Here is a 13586-nt window from a genome sequence, read left to right as displayed (position 1 = left end):
AGTATTTTAGCAATGTGCTAGCTTTTTTTCTTGTGAATTCTGAGTAGCAACATGCTAGCATTTTTCTGGCTACCTCTAGAGTTAAGCTAGTATTTTATCAAGGTGCTAGCTTTTTTTCTTGCTAATTCTGAGTTAAGATAGTATTTTAGCCAAGTGTTAGCTTTTTTTCTGGCTACTTCTGATTTAAGCTAGCATTTTAGCAAAGTGTTAGCTTTTTTTCTGGCTACTTCTGAGTTAAGCTAGTATTTTATCAAGGTGCTAGCTTTTGTTCTTGCTACTTCTGGTTTAAGCTAGCATTTTAGCAAAGTGCTAGCTTTTTTTCTAGCTACTTCTGAGTTAAGCTAGTATTTTATCAAGTTGCTAGCTTTTTTTCTTGCTAATTCTGAGTTAAGCTAGTATTTTAGAAGGGTGCTAGCTTTTTTTCTTGCTACTTCTGAGTTAAGCTAATATTTTATCAAGGTGATAGCATTTTTTCTGGCTACTTCTGATTTAAGCTAGCATTTTAGCAATGTGATAGCATTTTTTCTGGCTACTTCCTAGTTAAGCTAGTATTTTATCAAGGTGCTAGCTTTTTTTCTAGCTACTTCTGATTTAAGCTAGCATTTTAGCAAAGTGCTAGTTTTTTTCTGGCTACTTCTGATTTAAGCTGGTATTTTAGCAAGTTGCTAGCTTTTTTTTTCTTGCTAATTCTGAGTTAAGCTAGTATTTTAACAAGTTGCTAGCTTTTTTTCTTGCTACTTCTCATTAAAGCTAGCATTTTAGCAAAGTGCTAGATTTTTTCTGGCTTCTTCTGGGTTAAGCTAGTATTTTCGCAAGGTGCTAGCTTTTTTCTGGCTACCTCTAGAGTTAAGCTAGTATTTTAGCAAGTTGCTAGCTTTTTTTTTCATGCCAATTCTGAATAGCAACATGCTAGCTCTTTTCTGGCTACTTCTGAGTTAAACTAGTATTTTATCAAAGTGCTAGCTTTTTTTTCTTGCTAATTCTGAGTTAAGCTAGTATTTTAGCAAGTTGCTAGCTTTTTTTTTTTGCTAATTCTGAGTTAAGCTAGTATTTTAGCAAAGTGTTAGCTTTTTTTCTGGCTTCTTCTGAGTTAAGCTAGTATTCTATCAAGGTGCTAGCTTTTTTTCTTGCTACTTCTGGTTTAAGCTAGCATTTTAGCAAAGTGCTAGCTTTTTTTCTGGCTACTTCTGAGTTAAGCTAGTATGGCACCTACTGAGAATTTTTGCAGTATTGCGATTTCTTTTTTTCTTGCACTTTCTGCAAATTATGCAAGTTTGGTTTCAAAATGTTCATGACATTCAGTAATTAAAATAAAATGTATTCAGCATCTTTAGCGACCTCATTTAGGATAAAGCATTAGTAGCATTATCGCAGGTAATGCAACTTTTCTAGTTTTGTCTAGGATAAAGATAAATAAATAGCAAGTTTGTTTGGAAACATTAAACATTTTATTCCATCAAAGCTGTTTACTTAGCAGCATATTAATCCTTAGATTCTATAAAATTGATCAATATCACTTTAAACAGTCTGTTTTTCTGTAAAATTAAGGCAGATAATTCATTTAAAAATCTGCAATACAGGTTTATATTGTAATATAATAGTATAACACAATATTGTAGTATATGCAATGTTAAACTGATAATTTTTAAACAAACATGTGGGATTGTATTTAAAGTTTAGGGGGAAAAAATGATACAGAAAACGTGAATATTATTAAATTTTACAAGAACAAAAAGTAACTTTTCCATCAGCAGGAGAGCAACCCCCCTAAGAATCCGCTTTTTTGTTTCTTCCCAGTTTATTATCAGTCCAATGAATGGGCTGGAATACACGGCATCCGGGAACAAGACCATAAAGCCTGGTCGGCAAAACAGGAATGAAGGTTTACAGTCAAGCAAAAACGGCAACCGTGGTCATTTCTTCTTCCTGAACGTCCTGCTGCTCCCTCTGTTGGACCGGGACATCATTTTCTTCCTGCGCAGCGTCTTGGCGTCGCGGCCGTGGATCCAGTCGTCCCGCTCAGCCTCCCACCTCAGCTGCTTCAGGCCTGAAAGGGAACATCACTTCCTGTAAAGTCTGTTTTCATAATGCAGAGAAGGTTTGACGGCATCTGCTCCAATCAAATCAGATATACTGTGATTAAACTTTAATTTTTATTGAAGCCCAAATAGCACAAAATAAAATCTAGTGGAAACAATCAAATTATGAACAACCTGAAGGTTTTAAGTTTGAAAGCAGGCAGACATTTACAATGACGAACACTGGAGGAGTTTTGCCATAAATTCTGATGATTTTACGGAATTTTAGTTTATAATCTAAACTTTTACTCAAAATGTAAGCACGTTTTCCACTTCCAGACAGCTAAAAGCTTCCCATTCATAGATTCCCTCCAATTCCCAAACTCAGAAACAGGAGATGATGTAAACATTGTCCGTTTCTGTTTTTTTAAATTCTGCCTCTTTGTTTTAGAGACATGAAATTCTTTGTAATTTTGTCAAAACCGATTAAAGATTGCTGGTATCCAGCAGATTTCAAACCACACACTTGTTTTCTGTTCTCATTGTAGTTTTCCGGTTTAATTTATGGGACTCGTCTTTCCAGCATTAATGAGTTCAAACTAAAGCTGAGGTCATGTTGAATCTGATTCACGATGCCATTAGAGGTCATGGCGGTACGATGTTTTCAGAGTTCAAAAGTCTAAACTTTGAAGTGTTGATCTGTGGTTTCCTCTTACCTGCTTTGTCCGGGTTAGCCATGGCGTTCAGGCCGATGTTGTCAAACTTGGAGTCGACATTTTCATCCAACAGGGAGCCGAACTGAAAGAAGAATATTACTTAAGTGAAAAAATAATAAAAGAAGCAACGAGACGGGAATTATGGGTGTTAAATACTTCTGCAGTGACAAAACTCCAATGTTCTCTCAATTTTTTTGCTTCTTCTCAAGTCATCAAACCAGATACTAATTTTCAGTAGCAGCTTTGATATTTCATAACTATTAATAACAGATACGTTCATTAGTTTTCGAATTATTTAGGAATTTGCAGATGTAATTTGGTAAATTGTCATTTTGTGGAGGAACAGCTCAGATTAAAAAGTCCAAACAGGAACTCACTTCTTCAGCTGAAGCGAACACGGCTCCTCCCTTCTTTGACTTCTTGATTTTGGATCCTGTCGTGAGAATAAAGAATTAAGATTCGGATCAAAAACCTCCGGAAGTCCTTTCACAATAAAACTGACGACACACCGAAGGATCCGGAGAAATCCAGCTCCTCTGCGTTCTTCCTCTTCTTTTTCTTCTTTTGAGGAGGAATATCCGGAACGTCCATCTCATCGGGAGAATCTACAACAAAAATTATTGATAAAATCCAAACTTTATGTGTAGGAATTGTATTGGTGGAGCTTTAAAGCAGAATTTGTTTTTAGAAGAATTGAAAAAAATAAAAATGTAATAATATATTTTCAAATGATTTGAGTGTTTTGTCTCTTGCCTTCATGAAAGTCTGCACCTCCATCAGGATCCATGAAGGTTCCTCCTTCCTCCTCCAGCTCCTCTCCGAACTCTTCATCCATGCTGCCCAGAGACACCTCCTCATCATCCAGGTCATCCATGTCAGAGTCGTCAGACTCGGACTCCTCGGCAGACTTCTTCCCCTTTTTGCTTTTCACGTTACTAACCAGCAAAACAAAGAGGAACGGCAACGACGCAATGAAAACATCTTTTTGTTTGACTGATGTTGATTTAAGTGAATTCAAAACTTCCTGTTTTCCTTCAGCGGGATGAAAAATCGGAACGTTTCATCTAATTTCCAATTATCTGAACAAATGTTCTTCATCATGTTAAATGTAACGCTACGTTGTGAATCAGTAAAAAACAGGAAACAGACGACATCGTCATGATACTGAGATCAGATTACAAACCCGGCAAAGTCCAGATCGTCTTCAGCCATATCGATGAAGTACGAGTCTCCCTCCACGGAGTCTGCTCAGAACAAACCAGACAGAACCCACAGATCCTCAGTCAGGATTTAATAACATTAAACTTATTCGTAATCAGGTGAAAGTGAGACGGTTTTCTCTGTAACGGGACAGAAGCGCCGTCGCTCTAATGGAGGAAAACAGACATGGACTCGGGCTGAGAGCTCAGCGCTTCATTTGGATGTTTTAGCGGAGCATCGATCAGCCGATTCAATGTTCTGGATCTCTCTCGGTCTGAGTCTCGTCTCGTTCCCGGGTCGTCACACGTTTGGGTCTACTCCACGTCACTTTTGGGCGCCCCCAACGTATTTTTTCTTTTTTTATGACGTGCTGTTAAAATTAAATCACAGGTCCACAACCTACGGGCCTCAAACCAGAACCGGTCCAGAAACGGGACGCAGAGTACAGGTACCTAACCTGGTTCCCGTCCAGTACTGGGTCTGGTACTGGTATGCTTCCAGTACAGGGTCTAGAACTGGTTTGCGTCTAGAACTGGGTCTGGTACTGGTTCACATTCGACCCTGGGTCTAGTACCGGACTGCATCCGTTACTAGGTCAAGAACTGCTTTGGGTCCAATACTAGTTCTGGTACCAGTTTGCGTCTAGTACCAGTTTGAATCCGCTACTGCGGTTTGGGTTTGCGTCCGGTACCGTGTGTGGCACCGGTTTGAGTCCAATACAGTGTCTAATACCGGTTCTTGTCTGATACCAGTTTGCTTCCGGTACTGGGTCTAGAACTGGTTTGCGTCTAGAACTGGGTCTGGTACCGGTTTGCATCTGGTACTGCGTCTGGTACTGGTTCACATTCGATCCTGGGTCTGGTACTGGTTTGCATCCAGTACTGGATCTGGTACTGGTTCGTGTCTGGTACTGCATTCAGCACTGGGTCTGGTACCAGCTTGAGTGCGCTACTGCGGTTTGGGTTTGCATCTGGTACCATGTGTGGTACTGGTTTGAGTCCAATACCAGTCTTATACCAGCTCCCATCTGGTACTGGGTTTGGTACCGCGTCTGGTGCTGCGCCCGAGCCCGGTTTGGGCCTGGTACTGGGCCTAGTACAGTGTCCCAAGGGTTCCGGACTTTTAATTTTCAGAACAGCCAGCATGTCAATAAACGATAAGTTGAGGAAACCCAAACGTCAAAGTGACTCCGAGGAGTCATGGTACCGGGGTCACAAAATCTCTGGTTTCATCTGTTTGTAGTATTATAAATCCCCTCTTAAATATTTGAGTCCTCTCAATAGCGCCCTCTGCTGTGGACACAGAAAACTGCAACATGAACACCAACTGCTTGTAATTATAAAAAAAGAGTTTAAAAAAGAAAATAAATGAATTCCAGGTAAAAATCTCCATAAACGTGTTTCTTCTCACCTAGAATTTTCTCAAACTCGTCGTCATCCACCTCCTCCACGCTCTCGTTATCGTTGTCACCTCGCGGCCCGCGGCTCTGCTTCTCCTGCTGCTTTTTCTTAAAGAAACTATACAAAAAACAAACAAGATTTGTTGAAGTAAAAAAAAAAAAAAATAGGAAAAGAGATGAAAACGAAGAGACTGACCGATAGAAGAAGACTTCATCCGCAGGAACCTGACTTTCTTCTTTGGATAGAAACTCTGCGCAGTTCACTGACAGGAAACAGCAGCAGTGATGAGCGTGCAGCACGAGTTCAAGAACACCAAACGTTCACAACATGAAACTCACCTGGTAAAGAGTTGACAGGAAGTCTTTGTTTGGGCCTTAACAATGCAGAGTCTGTATTTTCTGAGGAACAAAAAGAAAACATCAGATATGACAAGATTAGTCTGAGTTTTTAAATGTTTAGCCTGATAGTTTTGATTGTTTTAATGTTTAAGGTTATTCTCTATGGAGAGAAAATAGACTCACTCCAATTTGTGCGTACATTAGCACAAAAAAATACAATTTACACAAGAACAAAAATAAAATTACAAAAGGTGAAAATTAATTACAGGTGGAAATCTTTAGAAATTACGCACAAATCGCTTGTTATGCACACAAAACCACATCTACACACAAATCTGACTCTTCACGGCTCACAGATTCGTCTGTAAGTGATGCGTTTACATGCTGCTAGAATGCTGGTTTATCAGAGTTTTGAACTTAGATTGTGAATAATATCCGGTGAAACTTGACATTTTCCTTTCTTAAAACAGATATGACCGATAATTAATATTAAAAAACCTCTAAATTAGTGTTTTTTGAGAGTCTTTATTAAAATAAATGTGTTAAATGTACAGTTTTGTGTGTAAATTTAATTTTGTGATTATTCAGATAATAAGTAGTCGGCAAATACTGCAACAAAAATATTTTTAATCACAATAAGATTAATAAGTAAATTTTTTAAAATTGATTCCCGACCCAATTTTTTTATATTAATTTTCGGGAATATCTGTTTAAGAAAGTGGGAAAATGTGGAATTTCACCAGACATTTTTCACAATCTAAGTTCAAAACGGCTGATAAGAAACTCGGAGCATTCTAGAAGCATTTAAACGCATCACTCATGGATGAATCTCAGACGTGAAAAGAGTCTCACATCAGATTGCGTAACAAGCGATTTGTGTATAATTTTTAAAGATTTGCATGTGTAATTAGTTTCAAACAGTTGTAATTTTCATTTGTGCATGCTTAAATTGTATTTTTTTATTTTGTAAGTTTTTTACTAGTGCACAAAATGTATTACATGAAGATTTAAGCACACATAAATCAGGGTGATACTTAATTCTCTTTTTGTGAATTTTTTTAGTGTTGAGTCATTAATGATCTTCATTCAGCAGAATGATCGGCGTCCATGTTCTACCATCACTTAATGCAAACGTAGCAAAGTTTTAGTTGGAATTCTGTGACTTTAATGTACAAAATGTGCAAAAACCTAAAACTATTTTCAATTATTAATCCACCCAAGCAGGAGGAGACAACACTCTTCAGCAGACGTACACATACTAGTACTGGAAAACAGTCGTGTGGGATGTCGTTTGTGTTTTTTTACGTTTTCCTTTCAGCTGTTTGGGATTTCTGAAGACGAAGCGATCCAGGAACCTGATGAGGGTGAAGTCCTGCAGAGGGTCGCCCGAGTACTGAATGGATTCTCCCTGCAGGAGCAAACACCTCAGAGGACGACACGTTTGATGGAACGTGACACAAATGAGAGATCTTTACCTGGAGGATGGTGGCTGCAAACAGAGACACCGACGGATGGAAATGCTGAGCAAGCTGCACAGAGACGAAGGTTAGCTTTAATCGTTGTTTTCCGCTGCTTATTTGAAATAAAAAGTTGGTTATTTTTAAGTCTAAACTGATCATCGCAGCAGTTCTATGCTAATTTCTCCACAATCTTTTCCTCTCAAAAGTCTTTAAACTGTCTTTAAATCGATTTAAAAAGATTATTTTACATCAATCCAATCCTTAGAACATTCATCTGATCTCGTAGTCAACCTTTTCCAATGTCTGCTTTTCACAATAAAAGCTTTTTCTTCTAATTCAATAAATGTCATTTATTCTACAGTTTCTACAGTAATTGGAGCCCATTCACTACTTGAAGAAATGAAGGAGCAAATCCACAATAAACTCTAAAAAAGGGAAGCTGGATAAAAATATTTGTGTATTTTTTAAGTAGATTTCGGAATTTCATGAATTCCTGGGATTTTGTCAATAAAAGTCTTATTTTTTTTTCATTTTTCTTTAGTAATTCAATAAATATATTGTATTCTACAGATTCTAGAGTGAATAATCATTGGAGGTCTATTCACTGCTATCAGAAATGAAAGAGCAAATCCACAATAACCTTTAAAAAAAAAAGTGAAGCTGGATAAAAATCTTTTCAGGATATGATGAATTCCTGGGATTTCTTCTTTTATGCGGTTCTCACCCTCTGCAGCTCCCACAAGGTGGTGTGATCGGCGCCACAGTAGAGCGGGTTTCTATGAAGGGGGTCGTACTGCTCGGAGCTTTTCCTTCCTACGAGAGAAACAATAAGATTTTTTTTTTCCTGGTTTTATTTTTTAGAATGCAAGAAGAAGTCATGTGTGCAGATTTATAATAAAAGAGGGAAGATGCTGACGTCATCCACACACCTTCTTTGTTCTGGTGGTGTACCCATGATGCAGCAGGTTTGGTCTCCATGGCCTTCTGGCTCACTCCTTCCTCCCGTTTGTCTGCATCCAGAAAGTGTTCTTCTCCATCTTCATCATCGCTGAAATGATTCTCCTCCTCCAGGTCTTTGAACTCCTCCTCCTCCCCGTCCTACGAAACAGTAAAGATGTAAAGATTTTTTTTTATTTTTTGTTCTCAACACAATGAATTAAAGGTATTTTAAGGCTAAGCATGTTTTCTTTTTGGCCCCTTACATCAAATGGTCTGTTTTCCTAAGAACAGAAAGAATTAAATACAAATAAACAGTTATACATTATACATAATACTAAAATGATCACAAATCCTTTCATACTCAGTTCATGTTGTGCTCCATGTAACAGACCACATCACATCCGTGCCCGCTTAGCGCAACCCCCCATCCAGGCACTCCGCACACTCAGCACAAACGATCATTCATGCACAGCTTGCAGAGAAAAATAGATGGAGAGCTAAAAAGAGTTCATAAAAAAGAGCACGGCTCCCAGGACGGAGTCAGAAGAGAAACAGTTGCAAAGCTGCACCGTCGTCACCGTTTGAGAAGAATCAGCAAACATCAGAAATCTGAACTCATTGCTGGTGCTGCTCTCTCACCCCTTCCTCCTGCAGCAGCAGCTTCAGACCTGGCTTGGCCTTCATGACCTCTGATACGAGGAAGAGCGCTCCGCAGGCGAAACTGGCGCTCTGCTCGGCGCTGACCTGCAGGAGTCGCTTGACGAACGCTTTGACTCGCCGCAGCACCACGTCCGCCTTCAGGCTTTTGTACAGCAGGTTGAGGAACATGTTCTGTCTGGACGAGGAGGACAGCCCGGGGTCCAGCAGCTTCCTGCAGAGACAGAAGAACTTGAAGACAAATCTTTTCTAACACGTTCAGCCGAGCTTATTTCACACAACAGTTCTGTTAGGATCAAACCGGACAACAGCTACCACATCTCATCGTCTGTAGAGCCCGACACCTCCCTCGAAGCTGCAGGATTTTCCCTCTCAGATCACAAACTGTTGTGAGAAAACGCTCTGTGTTCCTAACATTCTCACATTATTAACTCCATGATGAATTCTAAAAACAAGGTTATGCTTCTTAAACCAAGAGTTTAACAGGGCAGGTCGTGCTTTTCAGTTTACATTTAAGACCCACTCCTTAAAAAATTATTTTTTAAACATTTTTTTGGATATTTTTTTCTGATAATGCAGGAAATATATGAAGAAAAAAAGATTAAAATTGCATTTCTACATTATTTCTTTGTTCAAATTGTTGCTTTTTGAAAAAGATCGTATTTGTGGGCGGCAAGCGCCGTGCTTCACTCCAATCAGATTCATCCACTAGTGGACAAATAGATCCACGAACGTCTTTGTTTTCCTCGTCTGAGCTGGAATCTGGGTCAGAACTGTACGACTGGATACTACGATACTGCTCGCCGTTTTTCTTTCACCGTTAATGTTAAGTTGGGGTTTTGAGGAGTGTTAAAAAAAAGACATGATGGGAAATTAGTGAAGGCTTACTCTGAGCCAAAATTACAGCGAATTACAGTGAATTTCTGTCGCTCTGCAGAAACTATGTCCTAGAAAACGACAAAGATTTTTCATTTAGGCTTAACTAATTATAGTTAATAAGAGCACTGGGAACGCTTTGAAAATAGATCAAAAGATGATCAAAGTGGGATTTTAAAGGGAGTCTGGAGGAATTTTAGAGCAGAAACTTATAAAAAAAAAGGCTGAAAGAGGAAAATAAATAAACTATGGATGTTTGTTGTGTAGAAATATGTACAAGTATAAGTATTTTCCTTTTGGTTTTCTGAGTCGCTTGTTGATTGTGTCAGTCTAAGAACTATAACATTTCTTATTTTAATAATTCTGTCTTCATATTTTCTCTCTCTTGCCAAAATCTGGAATAAAATGTGTTTTAGGCAAAAAAAAAAATCAACATATTTAGCATGGCAAAAACGCAGAAGAATATTTTAAAAGTTTAGAAACAATCAGAAATATATTTAAAAAGACAATTTTAGCCGGACCAGATGAAGGTTTAGTGCATGTGCAGCAGAGCTGTTGTGATATAAAGAAGATCATTCATTCAAACAGAGTCTGTCCAAGACAGTTTGAATTGAAGCAATTTAAAATGAGAAGGACTCAGAAATGTAAAAACAAAATGATTTCTTATTACATTTGTTCTCTTTCAGAAGAAAAATGCCACACATACATGTTAAAAACTCAAAAAACAGGATTTTCATCAGAGAGAGACTTTACAACAAAATGTGTTTTTTCGTATTTTTCAAACTCTGCTCTGGGTCAGAGGAGGACTCTACCTGTACACGGTGGAGTAGAAGCGATCTGAGACGCTCTGCTCCGAGTCCATCACCTGGAACAGCAGCATCAGCGCCTGCACGGCCGTGTTGAACTTCACCAGATGCACCACTTTGAACAGCGTGTCCAGCTGCTCCTTCACCTTCTCGTCTCCCGCGCTGGCGTACGGATACGCCCGGTTCACGCCCGCCAGCAGCGCGCTAAGCATCTTCGACTCAATGTCCTTTTTTTTGATGCAGGCTCGGAAGAAGGAGAAGTAAATGTTGATGAGCTTGGTGGCGAGCTCCGCCTCGTCGTGGCTCAGGATGACTTGGCTGAGGAAGCAGGCGGCGTAGTACTGCACCTTGGCGCCGATGTTTGGCCGGAACATGAGCCGCTCCACCTCGCAGCACACCACCACCTTCATGTTGGGGTGTTTGTGCAGCAGCGTCTCCAGCAGGTACGACGCTTTGGTCGCCATCTTGTAGTCCGGATCGCCCAGCTTGTTGACCACGTGTACGAGCAGCGCCCTCTCCTGCTCTGGACGGCTGCACAGCAGCTCGTGGGCGGTGGCCAGCGCCTTCGCCTTCGTCGCCGGAACCGTGTCGTGGCTCACAGATTCCAGAGCGCTCACGAAATCCGCCACGTGGTGCTTCAGGTGGTGCTCAAAGTACCAGAGGATGAGACGGCGGTCGCGGGCGTCACGGTTTCCGCTGGCCATTTCTTCTAACTGGTCAAAGGGACGCTGGGAAAACAGGAGAAGCTTCCTGTTCTCCGGCAGCAAGTTGGACAGCAGCAGCTCTTTCAGCGTGTCCACCGCCATCAGACCCATCCGCCGGCTGCCTTTCTTCTTCACCATGGACACCAGGCTCTCCACGTGCTCCAGCATGTGCACCGCCGAGTCCTGGATCAGGACCGTCATGGCCGCCATCCGATCTGCCAGCACACCGGAAGAGACGACCGTCTTCATCCAGGTGGAGTTGGCTCCTTTCTGGAGATTCTTCTTGGTCCTGTAAAGGTTTACTTCAGCTTCAAGCAGCTGCCGAGCCAGAGTCTGGTACTTGTTTACCACGGTGGGATCCTGAGGGGTCGATGAGGTCTCATCCACGTACGCCATTTCAAACCACTTCCCTCCAGGTTTGATCAGTAAGATCTGCCTCGGCAAAAACTCAAAGACGTTTGCTTTCTCCTTTGCTTTTTTCCCAGCCTGAGCGCCTTCAGTCTTCTTGGTCTGTGTTGTGGTTTTGTGAGTGTTGGATGTTTCTCCTTCTGTTTTCCCTTTGGCTTTTTTACTCTCCTTCTCCTCAACAGCGGGGGAGCTGACCTCCGGTTCATCTGCGATGCTCTGCTGCCCGGCGTACGACCGGATGCCGAGTTCGGTTATGAATTTCTCCAGCTCTCCGTCCTCCAAGTCGTCGATGGCTCCTTTTTTTCCTCCATCTACAAGCTCATTGGAGTCGTCCAGACCGGCAAGGAGGACGAAGTCAGCCTGCAGGAATTAGGGGGAGAAAAATCGTTAGCAATAAATAGTGCTGCAACAAATGACTATTTTAATAGTCGACTAATCAGGTCATGCGCAAACTAGATATAAAGCACACATCTTAACCCTCATTAGCTTTAAACTAACTTTAAACTAGACATAGCATTACCTGCTATAATGCTAGTGTGAATGATGTAAGCTGAATTTAGCTGCTGAAGATGTAAGTACTGATAGCAGAAAATGTTGAAATTGATAGCTGAAATCACTGAAGGTAATAGCTGAAAATGCTGAAGGTGGTAGTCAGCTAAAATATTAGTTAAAATTAGCTTAAAAATTAGAAAAAAAAACTAAATTAGCCAAAATAGCTAGCATGTAGCTGAAATATGAGCTAAGCTCCATATCGAAAAAAAAAAAAAAAAAAAACCCCGAAAAATTCCTAAGTTATCTAAAGCTGAAATGTAGCTGAAATATTAGCTGACCCTCAAGTTTTTTTTTTAATTGAACTACACACCACAGAACAAAACATAGCTTGAAATTATAGTAAAGAGTTTCTACATTATCACAATCAAACAGAGGGGGCAATTGCAGCATTAAACAACAAAAACAGAATCAATAAAATAAAAAATAATTTTAATCAAATAGATCTGAGCAAAGTGGGGCAAACAATAAAAATCACATAACTATAGATACACAATATAAGTTTTTAGTCTGCCATTTACTGTTTTTATTTCCTGCTTCTTAAAGAGCTTCAATGATTCAAAATACAACTTGAATTCGTTTATGAATATATTTTAAATTTTGAGGGGATTTTCACATATTTATAATTGTGTATGTTAAATTTAGCAAGACAAATTATTATATTCAAGCAGATTTCTTCTTATTTATGTTTCTAATATGATGCCAAATATGATGGTATTTAAAGAAAATGTTGGTAGTTGGTTTAGGTTGGTACACCCACCTTAGTCCCTCCGAGCCGTAAAACCTCCTCCAAACTGAGCTCCTCTCCATCTGCCTCCGTGGTTTCCTCCGTCTCGTCGGCTGCTGGGTCCGCATCCTCTTCATTTCCGTTTATTTCAGGCTCCTCTTCACTTTCTTTCTTCCAAAATGCTCCTTTTTGCGCGGCTTTAGGCCTTTTTCGGTGCTTGTTTTTCGCTGCCATGCTGAACACAGCGTGGGGAGCAGAATGACCCGGAAGTAGAAGAAGTAGTAGTGGAGAAAAGCGAGACAGCCCTCTACAGGTCATGTTTATAATTACATGCATTTTCATAATAAATCTCATTAAAATGCGTTTAGAAGCTCATTTTCGGGAAAAACACTGTATGAAAAATATAGTTAAACAATAATAATCAAATTTTCTGTTTAAGCAAGATTACCTTAAACTGTTTTAATAACTATGAAAGGACCTTCACACAGATATTCCAACAATCTAGCAATGAATCAACCTCCTTTAATGAATTAATAATTTGCATAAAAAGTTTTTTTTTTTGTTCTATGATGTCTTGATTGTGGTATTCCAGCCTGTAAGGAACAGCTAATGGTTTTGCTAATGGATTGTCATTGCCATTGCACTGACAGGTCAATTATTCCCATTTTTCTGGCATAAAGTGCTAAAGTGGCTTTTCAGCCTTAAAAGTGTCATTCTGTAAATCAAAATTAAATAAAAAATGAATGCAGCACATGTAGCTTTGCATTTTTCAGACATTTTGAACCAAA

The 13586-nt window shown here is 39.8% G+C and overlaps 2 protein-coding genes across 4 annotated transcripts in view; one reads left to right on the top strand and one right to left on the bottom strand.

Annotated features, from left to right (window-relative positions):
* Positions 1–2541, top strand: part of LOC112157912 (protein CEBPZOS) — a 34779-nt gene extending 32238 nt beyond the window's left edge. For all 3 annotated transcript variants that reach the window (XM_024291017.2, XM_024291018.1, XM_024291016.2), the window contains exon 4: positions 1798–2541. In XM_024291017.2, the coding sequence (XP_024146785.1) occupies positions 1798–1880 (83 nt within the window). In that variant the 3' untranslated portion in view covers positions 1881–2541. The remainder of the gene's footprint in view (positions 1–1797) is intronic.
* cebpz (CCAAT enhancer binding protein zeta) lies at positions 1607–13075 on the bottom strand. The gene is made up of 16 exons (XM_024291012.2): positions 12832–13075; positions 10417–11882; positions 8711–8942; positions 8062–8230; positions 7857–7945; positions 7148–7201; positions 6978–7080; positions 5673–5732; positions 5530–5596; positions 5345–5451; positions 3918–3978; positions 3488–3669; positions 3244–3339; positions 3112–3167; positions 2735–2816; positions 1607–2047 (listed from the first exon to the last, which is right to left on the bottom strand). The coding sequence occupies exons 1-16, from the start codon at positions 13030–13032 to the stop codon at positions 1914–1916; spliced, it is 3159 nt and encodes a 1052-aa protein (XP_024146780.1). The 5' UTR covers positions 13033–13075; the 3' UTR covers positions 1607–1913.
* Positions 13076–13586: the final 511 nt, after the last annotated feature.

This window comes from Oryzias melastigma, linkage group LG24 (assembly GCF_002922805.2).
Source record: "Oryzias melastigma strain HK-1 linkage group LG24, ASM292280v2, whole genome shotgun sequence".
Lineage (NCBI taxonomy): Eukaryota > Metazoa > Chordata > Actinopteri > Beloniformes > Adrianichthyidae > Oryzias > Oryzias melastigma.
The sequence above is the reverse complement of the archived record's forward strand: the minus strand, read 5'-3'. Positions and strand labels throughout refer to the sequence as shown.

Bases quoted from the DNA above. Each gene is read 5' to 3' on its own strand.
- cebpz (XM_024291012.2), bottom strand. From the start codon at position 13,032: ATGGCAGCGAAAAACAAGCACCGAAAAAGGCCTAAAGCCGCGCAAAAA. The intron at 8,943-10,416 runs GTAGAGTCCTCC...CTGTCTCTGCAG, and splicing joins TTCTACTCCACCGTGTACAG to GAAGCTGCTGGACCCCGGGC. The intron at 5,597-5,672 runs GTGAGTTTCATG...GTTTCCTGTCAG, and splicing joins TCCTGTCAACTCTTTACCAG to TGAACTGCGCAGAGTTTCTA.